Source organism: Anomalospiza imberbis, chromosome 19, assembly GCF_031753505.1.
Source record: "Anomalospiza imberbis isolate Cuckoo-Finch-1a 21T00152 chromosome 19, ASM3175350v1, whole genome shotgun sequence".
Taxonomy (NCBI): Eukaryota; Metazoa; Chordata; class Aves; order Passeriformes; family Viduidae; genus Anomalospiza; species Anomalospiza imberbis.
The window spans coordinates 8,186,188-8,202,139 of record NC_089699.1 but is presented as its reverse complement, the minus strand read 5'-3'; the positions used below and the strand labels follow the sequence as shown (position 1 = coordinate 8,202,139).

Genomic DNA, 15,952 nt, shown 5'->3' with positions numbered 1-15,952 from the left:
GAGAAAATGACCTCAGACCAGTAAATGCTCACTTATCCCAACTTATTAATAACAGAGATTTGAAGATGACCACTGAAAAGCTGTGTCTGCAATAAATTGGCAGTAGTCAGAATAAATAATATTTCTTAAAAGGGAACTTGTATATTTGTATTAATATATGCATTCAGCTGCAATCCTCATTCAGAAAATTCTAAGAAGCCACCAGATTTCCCACCCCCTTTCTTATTTTTGTCCTAGACTTACATTGGGCAAATTTTGATTTCTGTGAATCCTTTCAAAGACCTCAGTATCTACTCCGAAGATGTGGCTACCGAGTACCAGCAAGGGACTCTCTCAAAAAATGCCCCGTATGTTTCAGTTTCTCAAATATCTCTCTAAACCCTGTTCTGTCTGTGCTCCAGAAAGTATTTTATTTTCCTCCAGTTCTCTGGTAGAGCGGGATGAATGTCACAGGAAGTGAAGAGCCCATTTAGCAAAGCTGCAGTTGCTTGGGCCTATAATTCCACAGAGCTAAAGTCCATCCCAGGATGTGTCCAAGGCCAGGCTGGACAGGGCTTGGAAAAATCAGGTCTAGTGGAAGTTGTCCCTGCCCATGGCAGAGGAATGAGGTGGTCTTTAAGGTCCCTCCAACCCAAACCATTCTGTGATTTTTAGGTCAAGTTTCCTTGATGAAGACACTGGCCCATCTCTGATGTAGATCCCTGATGAGGACCCTGTCAGTGCTGCACTGGTGGGGTGGAAATGTGGGGGCAGTTAATGAGGGTTTCTTTCTGTCCATGCAGACACATCTTTGCCATAGCAGAGATGGCCTACACGCTGTCCCGGTCGTCAGGGCAGGAGCAGTGCGTCCTCATCAGGTAGGAAGTGAAGGGCTTTGTTGGAGGCCCGTGGATTGCATTATGTAAAAGTTCCACTTCTGTATTTCACTGCCTGTAAGTTGATCCTTCTGGCTTTTATGTGAGGGCTGCCTGTGGAGAACCTGAGTAAGGTGGATTTTTATTTCACTCTGTGCAAATAACAGTTTGAATTTAGTTTCAGAGGAGTGGGAGAGAAGGAGTCTGATATTCCCCAGGGGAATCCTCTTTGGGCCCATTTTGACAGGTTGTCTCAGTGTTTCAAGGAATGGGTGATAGATCTTCAGCCGTAAATCAGCACAACCCCTCCAGCTTGCTGTAGCAGGGCCTCTGATGTGCCTAGATCAGGTACCTCTGTTTTGATGCCAACTTCTCCACCTCTTGCTCCTGCAGTGGGCACAGTGGATCAGGTAAAACAGAAGCTGCCAAAGCCATTGTGCAATACCTGACCATGCTGTACCAGGGATCTGACAGCCACAGGATCAGACAGGTAACAGGCAAGTGAGCTTGGCTGGAGGCAGTGAGGGGTGGACAGGGGAAAGAAGCCAAAGACAAGGCAGAGAGGCTGCTGCTGATGTTCTTTCTTTGGCTGGGCTTGGGAGGGTTTGTGGTCCAAGGTGAAGCTCCCATAAAGACTCGAGGAGAGCTGGTGTATTTGTAGTTCTGTGTTTTAATACCTGGGAGATCTGATGCTGTGAAAAGTGATGTATCTGTTTGAACAGAGCTGGTAGCTGCCACAGAGAGCTTTCAGCAGTCTGGGAGGTGAATCTGAACAAACACAGAGCAGAAGTAAAGGGAAAGATTATACCAGTGAGGGTAAAGAGCTCACAGAGCAACTCACCACTGGCTAGAGATAACAATACCAGGATACATTTAAAAAAACATATTTTACCCATGTGACAATTACATCAGTGAAGTCCCATTTTTTGTTTATCTTTTCAAACTGACAGATACATAAACTCTTTTCAGTTTAAAAACCTGTGATTGCTACTGAAGTGTTCTCTCCTCTTTTCTCTACAGCCCTGCAGTGTCCTACCCATCCTAGAGAGTTTTGGAAATGCAAGAACCATCCTCAATGACAACTCCAGCCGTTTTGGAAAGCTGCTGAATGTCCACCTGCGACAGTGAGTTCAAGAATCCCTCCAGCTGCCAGCGGGTGTTTGGGTGAGACCAGGTGGAGCAGTGCTGAGAGCTCACACATTAACCCTCCCTCCCCTTCACTCTTGTTATCATCAGGGTAGGAAGAGGGTGAGTTTACACCCCTATTTTGATTTTTTGGTGTTTCCTCCCAAAAGAACAGATCTTGGTTCTCAAGACGAGTTAAATTAAGAACATAAGAATGGCTGAATTGGTTTATACCAAGAACCCATCTGATACCCTGCTGTGTCCTCAGCACTGACCTCAAGCTTGCCTGAGGCAAGAGCAGCCCAAATACAAACAATGCTTTTCCCTAAAACCCCTTGAGCTCTTTAACATTTGCAGCAGCTCAGGAGTTTTCCTCAGTCTCCTGAGGAATTCCAGTTTCCTCTTGGACTCATACAGACTTGATGTCTCTGCAACAGCCTTCAAGCATTCCACAGGTCTAACCAGTTCTGTGAAAAACACCTTTCTGTTTTGAGCCTGCCTCCTTTCTAACTTCTGCATTTGGTTGGTTTGTTTGGGTTTTTCTTTCCTGACTGTTGCCAAGCCCTGAGCTGATTCTTTCGTGGAACTGTCTATCATAACCCTCAGGTCTCAGTCCTAAGGAGCAATGGTTAAATTGGAGCCTGTCTGTTTATATGTGAAGCTGAGTCTGTACCCATCACTTCACATTTATCTACAGTGAGCTTCATGTGCCATTTTCTTCTCACTCACTCTGCACTGTAAGGTCTGTCTGCATTTATTCACAGTTGACCTTCATCCTCATGGAATAATTTCATACAAGCAGGAAGCTTTGTCCCATTGCTGTTCAGCTGCTCTTCTAGGTAACTTAGCAAACCCTCAGCTGCACTCACAGGTCAGGTACAGACACTGTGGAACTCTGATGGTTGTTTCAGACTGTTAAGAGAATTGACTTTCATTCCTACCCACGTTAGGACTTTCCTTCTTATTCTGTGCTTTCTTGGTTTCCCTCAAAGCCCCACAATTTTGTCAAAATATTTTGGAAATTCATGTGGATTATGTCTCTAAGATCGCTCTTATCTGCAGAGACACAAGTCTGCAGAAAACCTGTCCCCAGGTTCTGACAGGATCTGTTGTCTTATGCTCAGTGGCATTGTGGTGGGAACATCCATCTCCCAGTACCTGCTGGAGAAGTCTCGTGTGGTGTTTCAGGTGAGGACCGGTGGCCCCGTCTCTCCCTTATTAACATTTAGTCTTAAATTTACTGTTAAATAACAGGGGTGGGAATTAGTATGAGAATTGCTTTCCATTTCTTCTACCAGCAAGAACTAGGTCCCCTTCATGTAGCACAGGGTGATCACTTCTTTTATTTGCATAAAATAGGAGGTTTCTCTGTCTTAAACAGGTTGAATTAAGCCACTTATTAGGGATTATTGAATCTTCCCTCAATTAGTTTTTCTTAATGTCTGGAGTGTGGAAACGATCAAATATTAGAGCTGTGTGAAGAGGACTTCTCCCAGATGGAATGTTCTTAAGGTGTCTGTGAAAAACACCTTTCTGTTTTGAGCCTGCCTCCTTTCTGACTTCTGCATTTGGTTGGTTTGTTTGGGTTTTCTCCCTGACTGTTGCCAAGCCCTGAGCTGATTCTGTCAGTGTGTTCTGGAGGGGTTTGGGGCTGGATGTGGACCAACTCCATGGATGTGTCCCATCAGGCCCGTGGTGAGAGGAACTACCACGTGTTTTACGAGCTGCTGGCAGGGCTGCCCGTGGAGCAGAAAGAGGAGATGTACTTGCAGGAGGCAGAGTCCTACTTTTACCTGAACCAGGTGAGTGAGCTGAGGGTGCTCTGCAGCAGCTGGCACAGAGAAATGGTCCAGGCATCCCTTCTGTTTGGTTAGAGAGGCACCAAAACACTCTGCTCTCCTGCAAAGGACTCTCAGGACTATGCTGAAGTCAGCTCTGCTCCTTCTCGTCCTCTGCTCCTTCTCATACCTGATCTAAGAATCAACATCTTTGTCTCTTTTGTGATCATTTTCTCACTTTTCGGGCCCCTTCTACTCTAAAAGGACGGACTTTAACGAGGACTCGTTGTGTAGACTCATGGCACCACCGTGTGGTGTAGCACCCCTGTTCTCATTGCCTTTCCTTGCATTTGCAATTTAGTGTGGGGCTGCAAAAAGCGGGGAGGATTTCTTTCTATCTTCTGCAAAACGCTTCGTTTATTGACAGAGTCAATGGGTGCAGATTTTAAACCACTGAAATATACTGCTGACTGCAATTATTTAAATTGAATTTGTCAGACTTACATCAAATCACGATCTTGGATTTTTTTTAATGTGGCTGTGGGTTTTGTTTGAGTTTTTTGTTTTTGTTTTTTTTTTTTTAATGGTTGTTTTCCATAATCAAGGAGATCACAACAATAGCAAGAAATTTTTCCTATTTCAACGTGAGTCAGCTTTCCCAGGTGGCAAATTCAAATTCTTCTCAGCAGCTGCGGTCAGGAGGAATCCTCGATAGTGATTGCTATCACCTCGCCTTCAGGGGAGGAATGGACAAGTACCATTAATGGCTCTAGGATGGAGGGCAATTAAGGGCCCAGCCCTTAATGGGTGGTTAATTGTTCCTGGCTGGCAAAGCATTGTAAAGCAAAGTCTTCAAGGTAATAATAACAGGAATGTCCCAGCCTGCTGCAGAGAAGGCAAGAGAAAATGATCAAATCTGTACAAAAGAGTTATGGGAGACTGACAAAATATCTGCTTGGATCTTGGCAAGAAGCCCAAGGGCCGCCTGGACCTCATCCTTGTCTCACCAAAATCTGCTGAGAGCTGGGAACTCTGGTCAAAGAATGCCCTTGAACACAAACAGGCTCTGCAGAACCCCCTGACCCAGGATTTCTGTGACCTTTAGGGTCACACACAGCTGCTGGGAGTGTCCTCTTGTAGAGAAAACAAGAAGCAGAGGAGTGATGAGCCCCTGTTGTAGTGGAGCTCCGTGGCCGAGATGAGACAAGCTGTAACCCTGGGTGGCTCTTTGGGTTTACAGAACCCCGTCTGGTACCATCTGGGGGGCAGCTCTGCCATGATTTCCTCGGGAGTCCCCTCAGGTGCCACTTCTCTCAAGTTCCAGCCCGGCAGCAGGCAGGGGCATCCTGGGGAGCTGGTACGGGAATTCCAACAGAAACTTGGCCTGCGTGGGTGAGAGAGATCTTAATCTCAAAACTCCGCAGGGTAAAGACACTGGCCCCTCACAAATGCTGAGTTTCCACTAAGTGCTGTCTTTCATCTCTTCAGATTCCTCCAGTCCTTAAAAGCTTGAACTACTTCTCTGAAGATTCCTGATGGTGGCTTAACCCCTGCCTGAGGCTAAAGGGGCTGATCACGATTATCTGTCCCTTTTCTCTCAGGGCAGAGCATGTGAAGTCCTGGGGAAGGAGGACAGTCAGGATTTTCTGGTCTTGGTGCAAGCTCTGGAGGAAATCAGCCTCTCAGATGATCAGCTGAGCTCCACCTGGGCTGTCCTGGCTGCCATTCTGCAGCTGGGGAACATCTGCTTTACCTCCTATGAGGTACAGTAACCCAAACAGCTTGGGAATGGGATATTTGTGCTGAATATTGCTGTTGTGCCATGTGGTGGGACTGAGGATGACATCCTTTGAAGACTTTTCTGTCCTTTCAGTGTTGTGCTCTAGACGGGTCTAGGCAGGGACAGAAGATGGGAGGCAACCAAAGGTCATTAGAGCTCGGGTGGCTTTTTAAGGAGCCAAAATGAACCTGGTGTTCTACCCAGGCTGTGACCAGCGCTGTGCAGCTGAGGTACTGTTGAGAATATTTATACAAGAGGGACCCTGTATCCCATCCATTGTTCCTATCTATAATATATAGTAATATAGATAGTAATATATGTGAAAAACACGTTCACTCTCCTGTGAAAATTTAAAAAGTTTAATAAAGGACAGTAAGAGACAAGGACCACAGAGCAAATGTTATAAAGGCCCGTGCATCTTGGCACTCAGCCGAGAGCACACTTTTCTTCAGAGATACTCAAATACCTTTTCCCTTACATCAGCCTGTTGCATATTCATAGATCCTTATGCATAATAAACTTTTCCCCAAACTAGTTTACATATTTTTACATGGCCCCTCCTTGGGTCTGCCTTTTTAGAGCATGCATGTTCCTTGGTTGTGGTTTTAGTCCATTTTTACCATTATCTTCAGTTTTGGGCCTTGGTCCACACTGTCTTCAGACGGTGAGTGCTGATAGTTGGCATTTCTGTAGAAGGTGTCCTCATCCTGTGTTCATTGGATGTTATCCCATCCAAGCAGGCATTTCAACATAAGCAGCTATTTCACTAAGCTTAATTAACAACAGAAATAAAAACTATATCTTTGTAACAAAGTTACTTTACACATATAAAATCCATTTTGATATTTGCAAAAAGCCAGTATTATAATATGTATCTATAACGTATATAATAAAGAACACTTTATTATCTAGAAAGAATCCTTTGAACACGCAGCCATCGCCAGTGACACTGAGATTCAGATTGTGGCCAATCTGTTGCATGTCTCAGCAGAGCTCCTGCAGAGTGCTGTCACTCACCGTGTCACTGTGAGTCCCTTTCTGGTGATTTCTCATTCCTCCTGAAGCACACAATGTCCTGCCCCACTGTCGTAAACTTAGAAGGCTCAAAATCTGGGAGGTAACAGCAGGAATAAAATGGTTGGGATGGGCTGAGCCCCTCAAGGCAGCTCTGTAAAGATGGCAGAGCTCATGTCTAGGAGGGCTCTTTTCTGACATGAGTGGCCTCAGGTTTATCAATTTGGCCAGTTGACTTTCACCTCTGGCAGCAAAATTCTGGGTTTAGTTTTTCTTTTGATATCTGGGTAAATTCTCAGCCAAATAGAAAAAAAACCATATCCATTTATTAACTGGGTTGACTTCCTTGTGGATTAAAAAAAAGTGGTTGTGTGAGATAAGAGTAAATTCTGTCTCTTTACGTATCCAGGTTACATCTTATGATCGGATCTTCACCCCTCTGTCTGTAGAAGGAGCCATTGATGCCAGGTGACTTCTGCTGATGTCTGGGTGGGTGAGATGCACCCAGAGGTGCTGTCTTTGCAGTAACTGGTTCTTCTCCCCTCTCTCACTCAGGGACTCCATTGCCAAGGCTCTGTACTACCTGCTCTTTGAGTGGCTGCTGCTGAGGATCAATGAGTGGCTGGCTCCCTGGGAGTCTGACTGTGCTGTGGGCATTGTGGACATCCATGGGTTTGAGGTTATTTTTCCTGTTCTTTTGTTGTGGCCTGGACAGTGAGGGCATGTGCTCACCAAGGCCTTGCAGTATTTTATTTAGGGCTCCCGTTAAAACCTGTGTCCCAATGAATGCTGAAAGCAATGGAATACAGAGGTGGGGCTGTGCATCCAAGAGTAAATCTTTCCTTCTTTATGCTCCTTCACAGCTTGTCTCACCTCTGGCTGTTCAGCCTAGTCAGTAAGCCAGGCTAAGAGCTTGCAAACCAGACAGAAGATGGTTTGAACTGCTGGGGTTCATTCACACTGGCCAGAACCAGCAGCTCAGCTCAGCTGGGCCTGTGCAGCATTTACAGGGAGCCACAGCTCCCTGGGCCTTGGAAGGGATGATCCCTTTTTGTGTTTGCAGGATCTGGGGGTGAACAGCTTAGAGCAGCTCTGCATCAACTTTGCCAATGAGCACCTCCAGTGGTTCTTCAGCCAGACTGTCATTGCCCAGGAAGAGGTAAGTGGAGCTCAGTGGAATTCACACCAGCTCGAGCCAGCACACATGGACTGAGCTGGGGCATCCTCAGAGCATCCCTCAGCAGGGAACAGGAAACTGAATGTCCTCTTAGGCAATATCCATAGAGTTGCCTATCCAATACCTTCTATTAATTCTACACTAAATTAAGGGAAGGAGATTTTGTCAGCACCTTACTCCCTTTTCCAGGTTTTATAAGTGAGTTGTTCCGGTCAAAGAGTCCAGACCTCAGCAGGCACTTTTAAAGCCTGTTTGGCTTCTTTGTAACATTTTCTGTACCACTGGATGGACATTCATTCTGGGGATGAAAGTGTATTTATCAGACTTGTTGACTTCTACAGTTCACTTTATCACTCAGCTTAGCAGCCTTCTTCTCTCAAATCAGGAAAATCATTAGTGGCTTTAGAAGTTTCATGAGACAAAGCCAGACAATTCTAGGCAAGTTCCTAACAGCAGCAAAACACTAACTTCCTGATAAACAACCAAATCCCTCTGTTAATTCTCTCCATTTGTCCTTGTTTGCATGGCTGGATTTGGTCTTTAACATGCAGGAGGAATACAGCCAGGAGCAGTTAGCTTGGATTCCCATTTCCAAGGTGTGCAGCGAGTCATGCCTGGATTTCCTTACTGCAAAGCCCCACGGCATCCTGTGCATCCTGGATGACCAGACATCCCTGACTCAGGTGAGGAGCTCTCAGCCTCTCATGGGATACCCTTCAAAGGATGGTTAAGGTGAGGCTGTTTTCCAGAATGATTGCACAAGTATTCAATATTTTTACCTTCAGTTTAACAGTGACTTTTCAGCCTACTGAGAGTGTTGCAGCATCAGGAAAATCTCTTTTACAGGCCACAGACCACACTTTCCTCCAGAAGTGTCATTACCACCATGGAAACAGCCCTTGGTACACCAAGCCCAAGCTGCCTTTGCCAGAGTTCACTGTGCAGCACTACGCTGGCCCTGTCACCTACCAGGTGAGCTGGCAGGAGCTCAGAGCAGCTGGAGAAATAACCCACCCTGGGGACAAGCTGTGGGTGTCCTGATGGACCAGCTCTGTGACCAAAGCTCTCCCCTTGTCACTGCACTTCCCTCTAGAGCATCAGTTTTTCAGAAGAGAGGAGATTGCTATTAAGAGAGCCAACTAAGCTGCCTCTGGGCAGAAGCAAAATAGGAATTGCCCTCAGTGACACAACAGCCTCAGAGTCCTGGAAATGCAGGAAAGCTCTTGCTGCTGGGAAAAAATAAAAAAGAGAGGTGAAAGCCTGCTGGGTGATGTGAAGGAGAAAAGGAGCAATCCCTTCTCAAAGTAGAAGTCATTGTCTCTCTACCCTGGTGGCAGCAGGAAAAACCAGCTTCATTCTCCAGGGCTTTCCCCCTGTTCCACCTCTCCAGCTGCCTGTCCCCAGTCCCAGTGTGTGTAACAGGGGTGTTTGCCTGTCTGAGTGGTCTGTATGGTGCTTTAAATCAGACTTTGCCTCTGCAGGTCCACAAGTTTCTCAACAAAAACCGTGACCAGCTGCGGCCAGAGGTGCTGGATATCTTCTCCCAGAGCCGCCTCAAGGTACAGAAGTGAGTCAGGAGGAAGATCTCTATTGCAGACACTCAATGATCCACTCATTGTCTTTATGTGAGTAGCAGAAAGCTGCTGAACAGGTGTCAGGAGAACCTGGAGAAGCCACAAGTTTTATTTTACTGAATTTACTTGGGAATTGGGCAAATTGTCTTTGCCCGCAATTGATGCACTTTATATATAAAGCACAGAGACTGCCTGAGGATGCAGCTGCATTCCTGCCACTGCCAGGGGCAAGGGAAAATGGCCCCCTTAAAGTTCGGGTAGAAGAAATTCTTCTTTCCACAGAGTTCAGTGAGTTTTGGTAATTTCCTTGTATTTGCAGGTGGTGTCTCACATTTTCCAGAGGGCTAAAGCTGCCTATGGTCAGCGAAGGGAGCTGGGGGGCAGGGGCAGAGGGCTCAGGCCTCAGACCTCCACACTGGTGTCCAAATTCCAGCAGTCTTTGCAGGACCTCACAGCCAAGCTGAGAGGGTGAGAGAAGCTGTTGGCACACAGAAGTGTGAAGTGTTCCAGGGTCAGCATGGAGAGGAGGTGATCCAAGGTTCTGCCTTCTGTTTTCCAGGAGCCATGCCTTCTTCATCCGATGCATCACACCTAATCCCCGGAAGGTAGGGCAGCACCCTGATCTTATGGAGTCCCTGACCTTCTGGAGTCCCTCGGTTCCTGGTTCCTTCATTCTTCTCCAATGGCTCTCCTTTCACAGCTGGAATGTAAACTTCTTTGTTTCCTTTGATAGCTTGAGATTTTCTTCCCCGTTCTGCGTCCCACCCTTCCCTGTGGCCATGTGAGTTAATCCTGTGCTGCTGGAGCAGAAGCCAGGATCAACTGGACACCAAAATATTCCTTGGGCTTTGTGGGTCACGGCAGGATCCAATCCAAGGACAGGACAAGAGAAAGAGACTCTTTCTAAATTCCCTGCCTTCTGTCTTTCTTTAATTTGTCTTTATTTCTTTTTTTTTTTTTTTTTTTTTGTCTGCTTTATCTTCGCAGCTGTCAAATGTCTTTGATGTGGAATATGTCAACTGTCAGCTGCGACATTCCGGGATACTGGAGGCCATCCACATTCTGAAGGAGGGATTCCCAGTCCGTCTGCCATTCCAGAGCTTCCTGGCCAGGTACAGGGGTGTCCTGCCTTGGGATCCCCCAGCCCTGGAGGATTTGTTCTCTGAGGGCTCCACCACCCTGGTTTTGTCACACCCACTCCTCCTGTGCCAGGTACGGGCTCCTGGCTGGGAGCAGAGCAGCTTGGAGCAGCTTGGAGCAGAGAGAAGGCTGTGCAGCAGTGCTGGCTCACGTGCTGGGGAACCCCTCGGATCTCTATCAGATTGGGGTGACAAAGGTGATGCCTACAGAAAATCCCATCTGGACCGCACAGCCCCACCCACCCATCCCCAGGCTGGCAAAGCAGGAGAGGAGCTCAGCCTCTGCCCACAGAGGGAGGGCCTTGCACACCTTCCCCTCTCACCTTTGCCTCTTGTCTCAAGTACTCAGGAGGCATTTTTAGCACTTCAGATTAACAGGAGACTCCAGCTCCAGGCTATTGTAGCATGGCCAAGCTCTTTGTATACCCAGCATTCCTGGGCTTCTGCTTTTGCTACCTGCTAACCTTCATCACTCCCCGACTCCTTGTCCACCACAAATGCATCCATCTCTGTCACTTGCACCTGTGCCTCCTGCCCTCCCCAGTTTCCTTAGCAAGAACCTTTAAAGGCTACAAAGGGATAAACCAGCAGTTTTTATTATTGATCAGCTTGGGAGAAGCTGCTGCTTCCCTGGTGGCTCAGCAGCTGCTGCCTTTGCCCAGGTGTTTCTGAAGGAGAAGGGCAGACAGCTGCTGGAGAGACGATGGCTGCAGAGGCAGAGCTGGGCTGTTGTCACTCTGCAGAGGAAATTCCGACGCCTCCTTCAGCGCCGGCGCCTCCGTGTCCTCCAGGAGAAAGTCACGCTCATCCAGGCTCACTTCCGAGGTTACCAGGCAAGGTCAGGAGCCAAAGGCCAGCCGAGGGACAGCCCTTTGTCCTTGCAAGGGACAGCCAGGGGGGGATGTCCAGGCCCCTCCTCGTGTTGGCTCCTGGCCTTCTCCGTGTGTGTTTGTGTGGCTGATGTGTCCCTCATCAGACAATTCTTTTCTCATCCTCTAGGAAGCGTTACAGGAGGCTGAAGAAGACTTTGGTGCAATTTAAAACCATGATTATAATCTCCAGACCTTTGATTCAAAGGAGGAAGCGCTGCCAGGTAACAACAGAGCAAGGTGTACAGGGCTGTTTCTGCCCTAAGCAGAGCGAGCTGGGGACTGGGTGAGGCCAGGGCAGGGATGGCTTTGAAAGGTTTGTCAGAGTGAGGTGAGGTGTCCATCACCCTGTGTCTGACATAAATGTAGTCAAATGAATGAACTAGACAGGCTGGAGCCTTCTCTCTCTAAATGACATGCAGAATTGGCACAGGTATTGCAAACACAGCTGATTCATGGGTCAGGTTGTGTGAGCCAGGGTGAGAACGATGCCTTAAGTTTTAGCTTTTATATTTTTCAGATCCTGTACTGCATAAGGTATAACTCTGAACTGCATATAGGGTGTGAATAAGCTCTCTTCACAGTTTGGTCAGACAAAACAATCCTTCCAGGCCTGAGAACCAGGGTCACCATCACAGCCTCAGGCCTGAAAAGTATCAACAAAAGTGAATTGGGGGAAGCAAACTGTGGGAATGTGACTTCATTACCTGAAGCTGTAATTGGACCATTAACCCCTGATAAGCAAAAAGACCAAACTTACATCTGTCTGAAAAACTCGTGACCATCGTCCATCCTGGGTGTGGCCTCTGCCAGGCTCCTGCACTGCCCAAGGTGTATCTGTTGAAGGCCTTTAATGAATACCCACTTTATTCTCCAACTCTGCGTAGCCTCTGTTCTAGGTAGCCTCTCCAGACATCACTCCAGGCCGTCCTACCTGAGACAAGAGCTAGCTCCATCTGTGGTCTTCAGAGCTGCTGTTCTGCTCAAGCTGCAAGGAGTCATTCCTCTTGCTTTTTTTGTTGCCCAGTCCAATTACTGATGGTGACTGAATTGCAAGATTTTTTTCAGTCCACGATGATCCTCCCCTGATCCCTTACAGATGCCTCAGGCTGCTCAAGCCCTTGGCCTCTTGGAAATCAGCTGGGGTGAGAACAGGATGGTAGGTTTTTGAGAAGATGGAAAATAGTATACAGGAGAGAGCCATGGTTCTGTCAAATGGGTATAATGTATTCTGCACAAACTACTAAAATAAAATGGGGAAATTAAAATATTGCACCTGAAGGGTAAGGGCCATTTCTTTATTATTAAAGGACCATTTCCTTACTATAAAATAAATCTGGAAAGAGGAAATCAGACCACTCATCCTTAGAGTAGCAATAACATCTCATAGCTGTCAGCTTTACAAGGGCAGGACCCAGCACAGCTCTTGGCATGGCTGAGGGCATGGTGGGGCAGAGGGTTAAGGACAGTGGTGTTGATGCAAACCTGCAGAGCTGCCTCCTCTCTTGCCATTTCCAGCACAGCTTGAGTTTCTGTTCTGTTTCTTGCCCTTCCCACTTGGACGGGATCCAGATTTTCTTTCTCCCAGGTAACCACAACAGTGTAGCTCTTTTGAATCTGTTTCTGTTCCTTCAGTGTTTGTTTGCTGAGGTCTCTGTGCATGCAGTAGCAGCAGCAAAGGTCTCAAAGTTCGCCTGCTGCAAAGTTCCTCCTTTCCCCACCCTACAGCCCTGCCCTTTGGACTTTAGCTTGTCACTGTCTTTCTCAGCCCAGCCTTCACAGGCTCCCATGTAGTCACAGTGCTCTGCACCACTGCCAGGCAGGAGAGGGGCAGAGAAGGAGACAGAGACCCTCCTTCCCCATCTCCGAGCAGGAGTCAGGTGAGTGATGAGGCTGGGGAGCAATAGAATGGATGGGAAAGGGCAGAGCTGTGAGGGAGTTTAGCTTTTGGTATCCCTCCCACCTTTCTAAAGGATTTCCTCTCCATGGACAAGTTGATCTGTCCTGTTCAGGCTGTTATCAAGTGCTTTGATGCTGAAGGAGGTGGGTGAATATTTCTGGCAGTTGCTGGGTGCTTTTGTCCTGAGCCACATCAAGTGCTCAGCAAGGGAAGGTGTGGCAGGATGCTGGGCAGGTGCTGGAGGCTCTTGCTGTTGAATTGTGTCATGAAGGGCTGGAGGTGTTTCAGCAAAGCTCAGGTCTTTGCCTGGGCAGCCTCTTCCCAATACACTGTGTTGGAGTCCCAAGAAGGCTCTGTAGCTGTTCTGTCATTTTATCTGCTGGAGCAGGACACCATCTCGGGGCCACCCTCGGCATCTGCCCCCAGAACAGCTGGAATTTACTTCATACACATATCTTCCCACCCTCTATCCCCTTTTCATCTCCTAACAGCGGGAGTTAGAGGAAAGGAAACAGAGAAGGAGCTCCCTGGCCTCTGGTGACACAGAGAATAGTCCCAGCCAAGGAATGGTGAGTTGTCAAACGGTCTGGGAGGGTCTGAGATCATAAAAAATCAGGTTTTCCAGGTGTTCTCCTTCCCTTGTGCCTCCTCAGCCCAGGTTTGCGGGGGAACAGCAGAACATCTAGAGGGGGCACACATGTGTCTGGAACCTGGTACAGATTGCAGGTTAGATGGTGTAAAGGGCCTTCTAATACAGAAATATCTCATTAGTTCAGTGTTTCCCATGCTCTGGGCACAGCCAGGCATCGTCAACCAGTCCTGAGTCAGAGCACTGTGTTTGCTCATAGCACTGGACCTGGTCTTCAGAGGTGGAGGGAAGATTATTTTTGGTGATCATCTTCTATTGTGAGGGGTGGGAATGAGACACTTCTGCATAAATATATTAACAGAAGTTGTTGTAGAGGAAGGGATGTATTAAAGGCTTCATAACACTTTTAGCCTGTATCAACACTTCTAACCAATGCCATTATTGATGTGTCTAGTCTGGACACACATTTGCTGCACTGTCTGTATCAAGGGAATCTGAATTGATATTATCCACAATTCTGTATAGATCTGTCAGTAACAACAAAAAAAATTAGCCCTGGGTGCTCTTGTATCACCTGCTTCCTCAGGTGTGGATCCAGAGCTGTGGAATTTCACAGTCCTGAATACACCACTGAAAAGCCAGATTTGAAGTCAAGTATCTTATGAGCAAAATCAAACTGATCAAAAGTGCTGTGAATCTGTCTTTAAGTGGAGAGAGGTGTCCGAATAATGTCCTGGTGACAAGAGGCTTTACTATGCAGATCCTAAAAAAACAAACAAACAAACAAAAAAAAAAAAAAAAAAAAAAAAAAAAAAAAAAAAAAAAAAAAAAAAAAAAACCCAAGAAACAAAAGAAAACCCAAAAGCTTCGGTTTTGTGACTTTGGCTTGGTTTTATAGTGCCTTAATCTGAGTAGTTCTGTCTGAAATGCCCTGAGCTGACTCTACATGCAGTGATGCTGACACACTGTGTTGTATTGGCCCATCTGCTTCCTACCCTGCAGCAGTGCAAGGTGCAAACCAGTGAAAAATCAAGACTCATTGGCCAGATTCTCATCTGTATTACCCTGGTAGAGATCTGAGCTTTCTTAGGAACCCCCAACATATATCAAATATGAGAATGAGGTCTCATTTTATGCTGTAGCACTTTTGGATACTAAAAAATCAAAAGAAAACTGTCAGGAAAGTGCAGGAGGAAATGGCCCTTACCCTTCAGGTGCAATCTCTACAGTGCAATATGCCACACTTGATAGGAATGAGGGATGAGTCAAAGAAAGCAACTTTCCTGTCCTTCCCCTTGTGGCAGTTGATTTTTTATTTAGGAATTGCTCCCCTTCCCCTCCTTTGCTGACCCATATCACACAGCTGTGTTCATGCAATACCTCCCTATATGCCATGGTTCTGAATGTTGTGGAGGCAGAAGTCACCGCTTTGGCTCAGATGCTCCATCCCTGTCCTGGCAGCTTTTCCGAGGCAGTTTCACCCAGTCTCAGCTCAGGGGTTTTATGTGTTTTCTTCTCTGCTGGCAGCCAGTGACTGATCTGTTTCTCTCTCCAGGACGTGGGGCTGCTGGAGATCCCTGCAGAGCTCGCAGCCCTCCTGCACTTTGTTGAAGGTGAGAAATCCTCCTCCTTCCCTCCCTTTCCTGCATTGTTTCACTGAGTATTTCCTTGTTTATATCAATGTATGTCTTTTTTCTCCCTGCTGCCTGTCACTGGGCTGGATTTGATTCATTATCATTGCAGTGTAAATATGATAAAGGCAAATGGTACCATGGATGTTGTTTCCTGACATGGTAGGGAGGAAAAGCAACTTGTGCCAGGGGGCAGAGCACCAACTTGAAAATCAGCATCTTTGTTCATTTTTCAGCTCTTCTTTTGAACTGGGCTGGTAGAACTGATGGCAGGGATGGTCCAAAACTCTTTGGTCAAAGTTATGTGACAGCAAACTGCTTAACGAACCCTGGTCTCTGGCAGAGATGAGTATCTGGGGTGGAAAAACTTAAACCCATCTTTTACCTGCTCTAAAATCTTTAAGGAAATTAAAGGGGAAGAAAACGATGGTTCTGACAATTTCAAAGAAATATTTTTAGGTTTCATTAAAAATTATTTCCTCAAAACAAAGTTTAAAATAGAAGGAGAAACAGGGTAACATC

General features: G+C 46.8%; 1 protein-coding gene across 2 annotated transcripts in view; it reads left to right on the top strand.

Annotated features, from left to right (window-relative positions):
• The first annotated feature begins 11,339 nt into the window (after positions 1 to 11,339).
• MYO15B (myosin XVB) overlaps positions 11,340 to 15,952 on the top strand; it is a 28,967-nt gene continuing 24,354 nt past the window's right edge. Inside the window, exons 1-2 of one of the 2 annotated variants that reach the window (XM_068209488.1) lie at positions 11,340 to 11,534; positions 15,355 to 15,412. In XM_068209488.1, the coding sequence (XP_068065589.1) occupies positions 11,487 to 11,534; positions 15,355 to 15,412 (106 nt within the window). In that variant the 5' untranslated portion in view covers positions 11,340 to 11,486. Of the gene's footprint in view, positions 11,535 to 13,460; positions 13,780 to 15,354; positions 15,413 to 15,952 lie in introns of those variants that run through there. The other variant, XM_068209489.1, reaches the window with a different exon arrangement.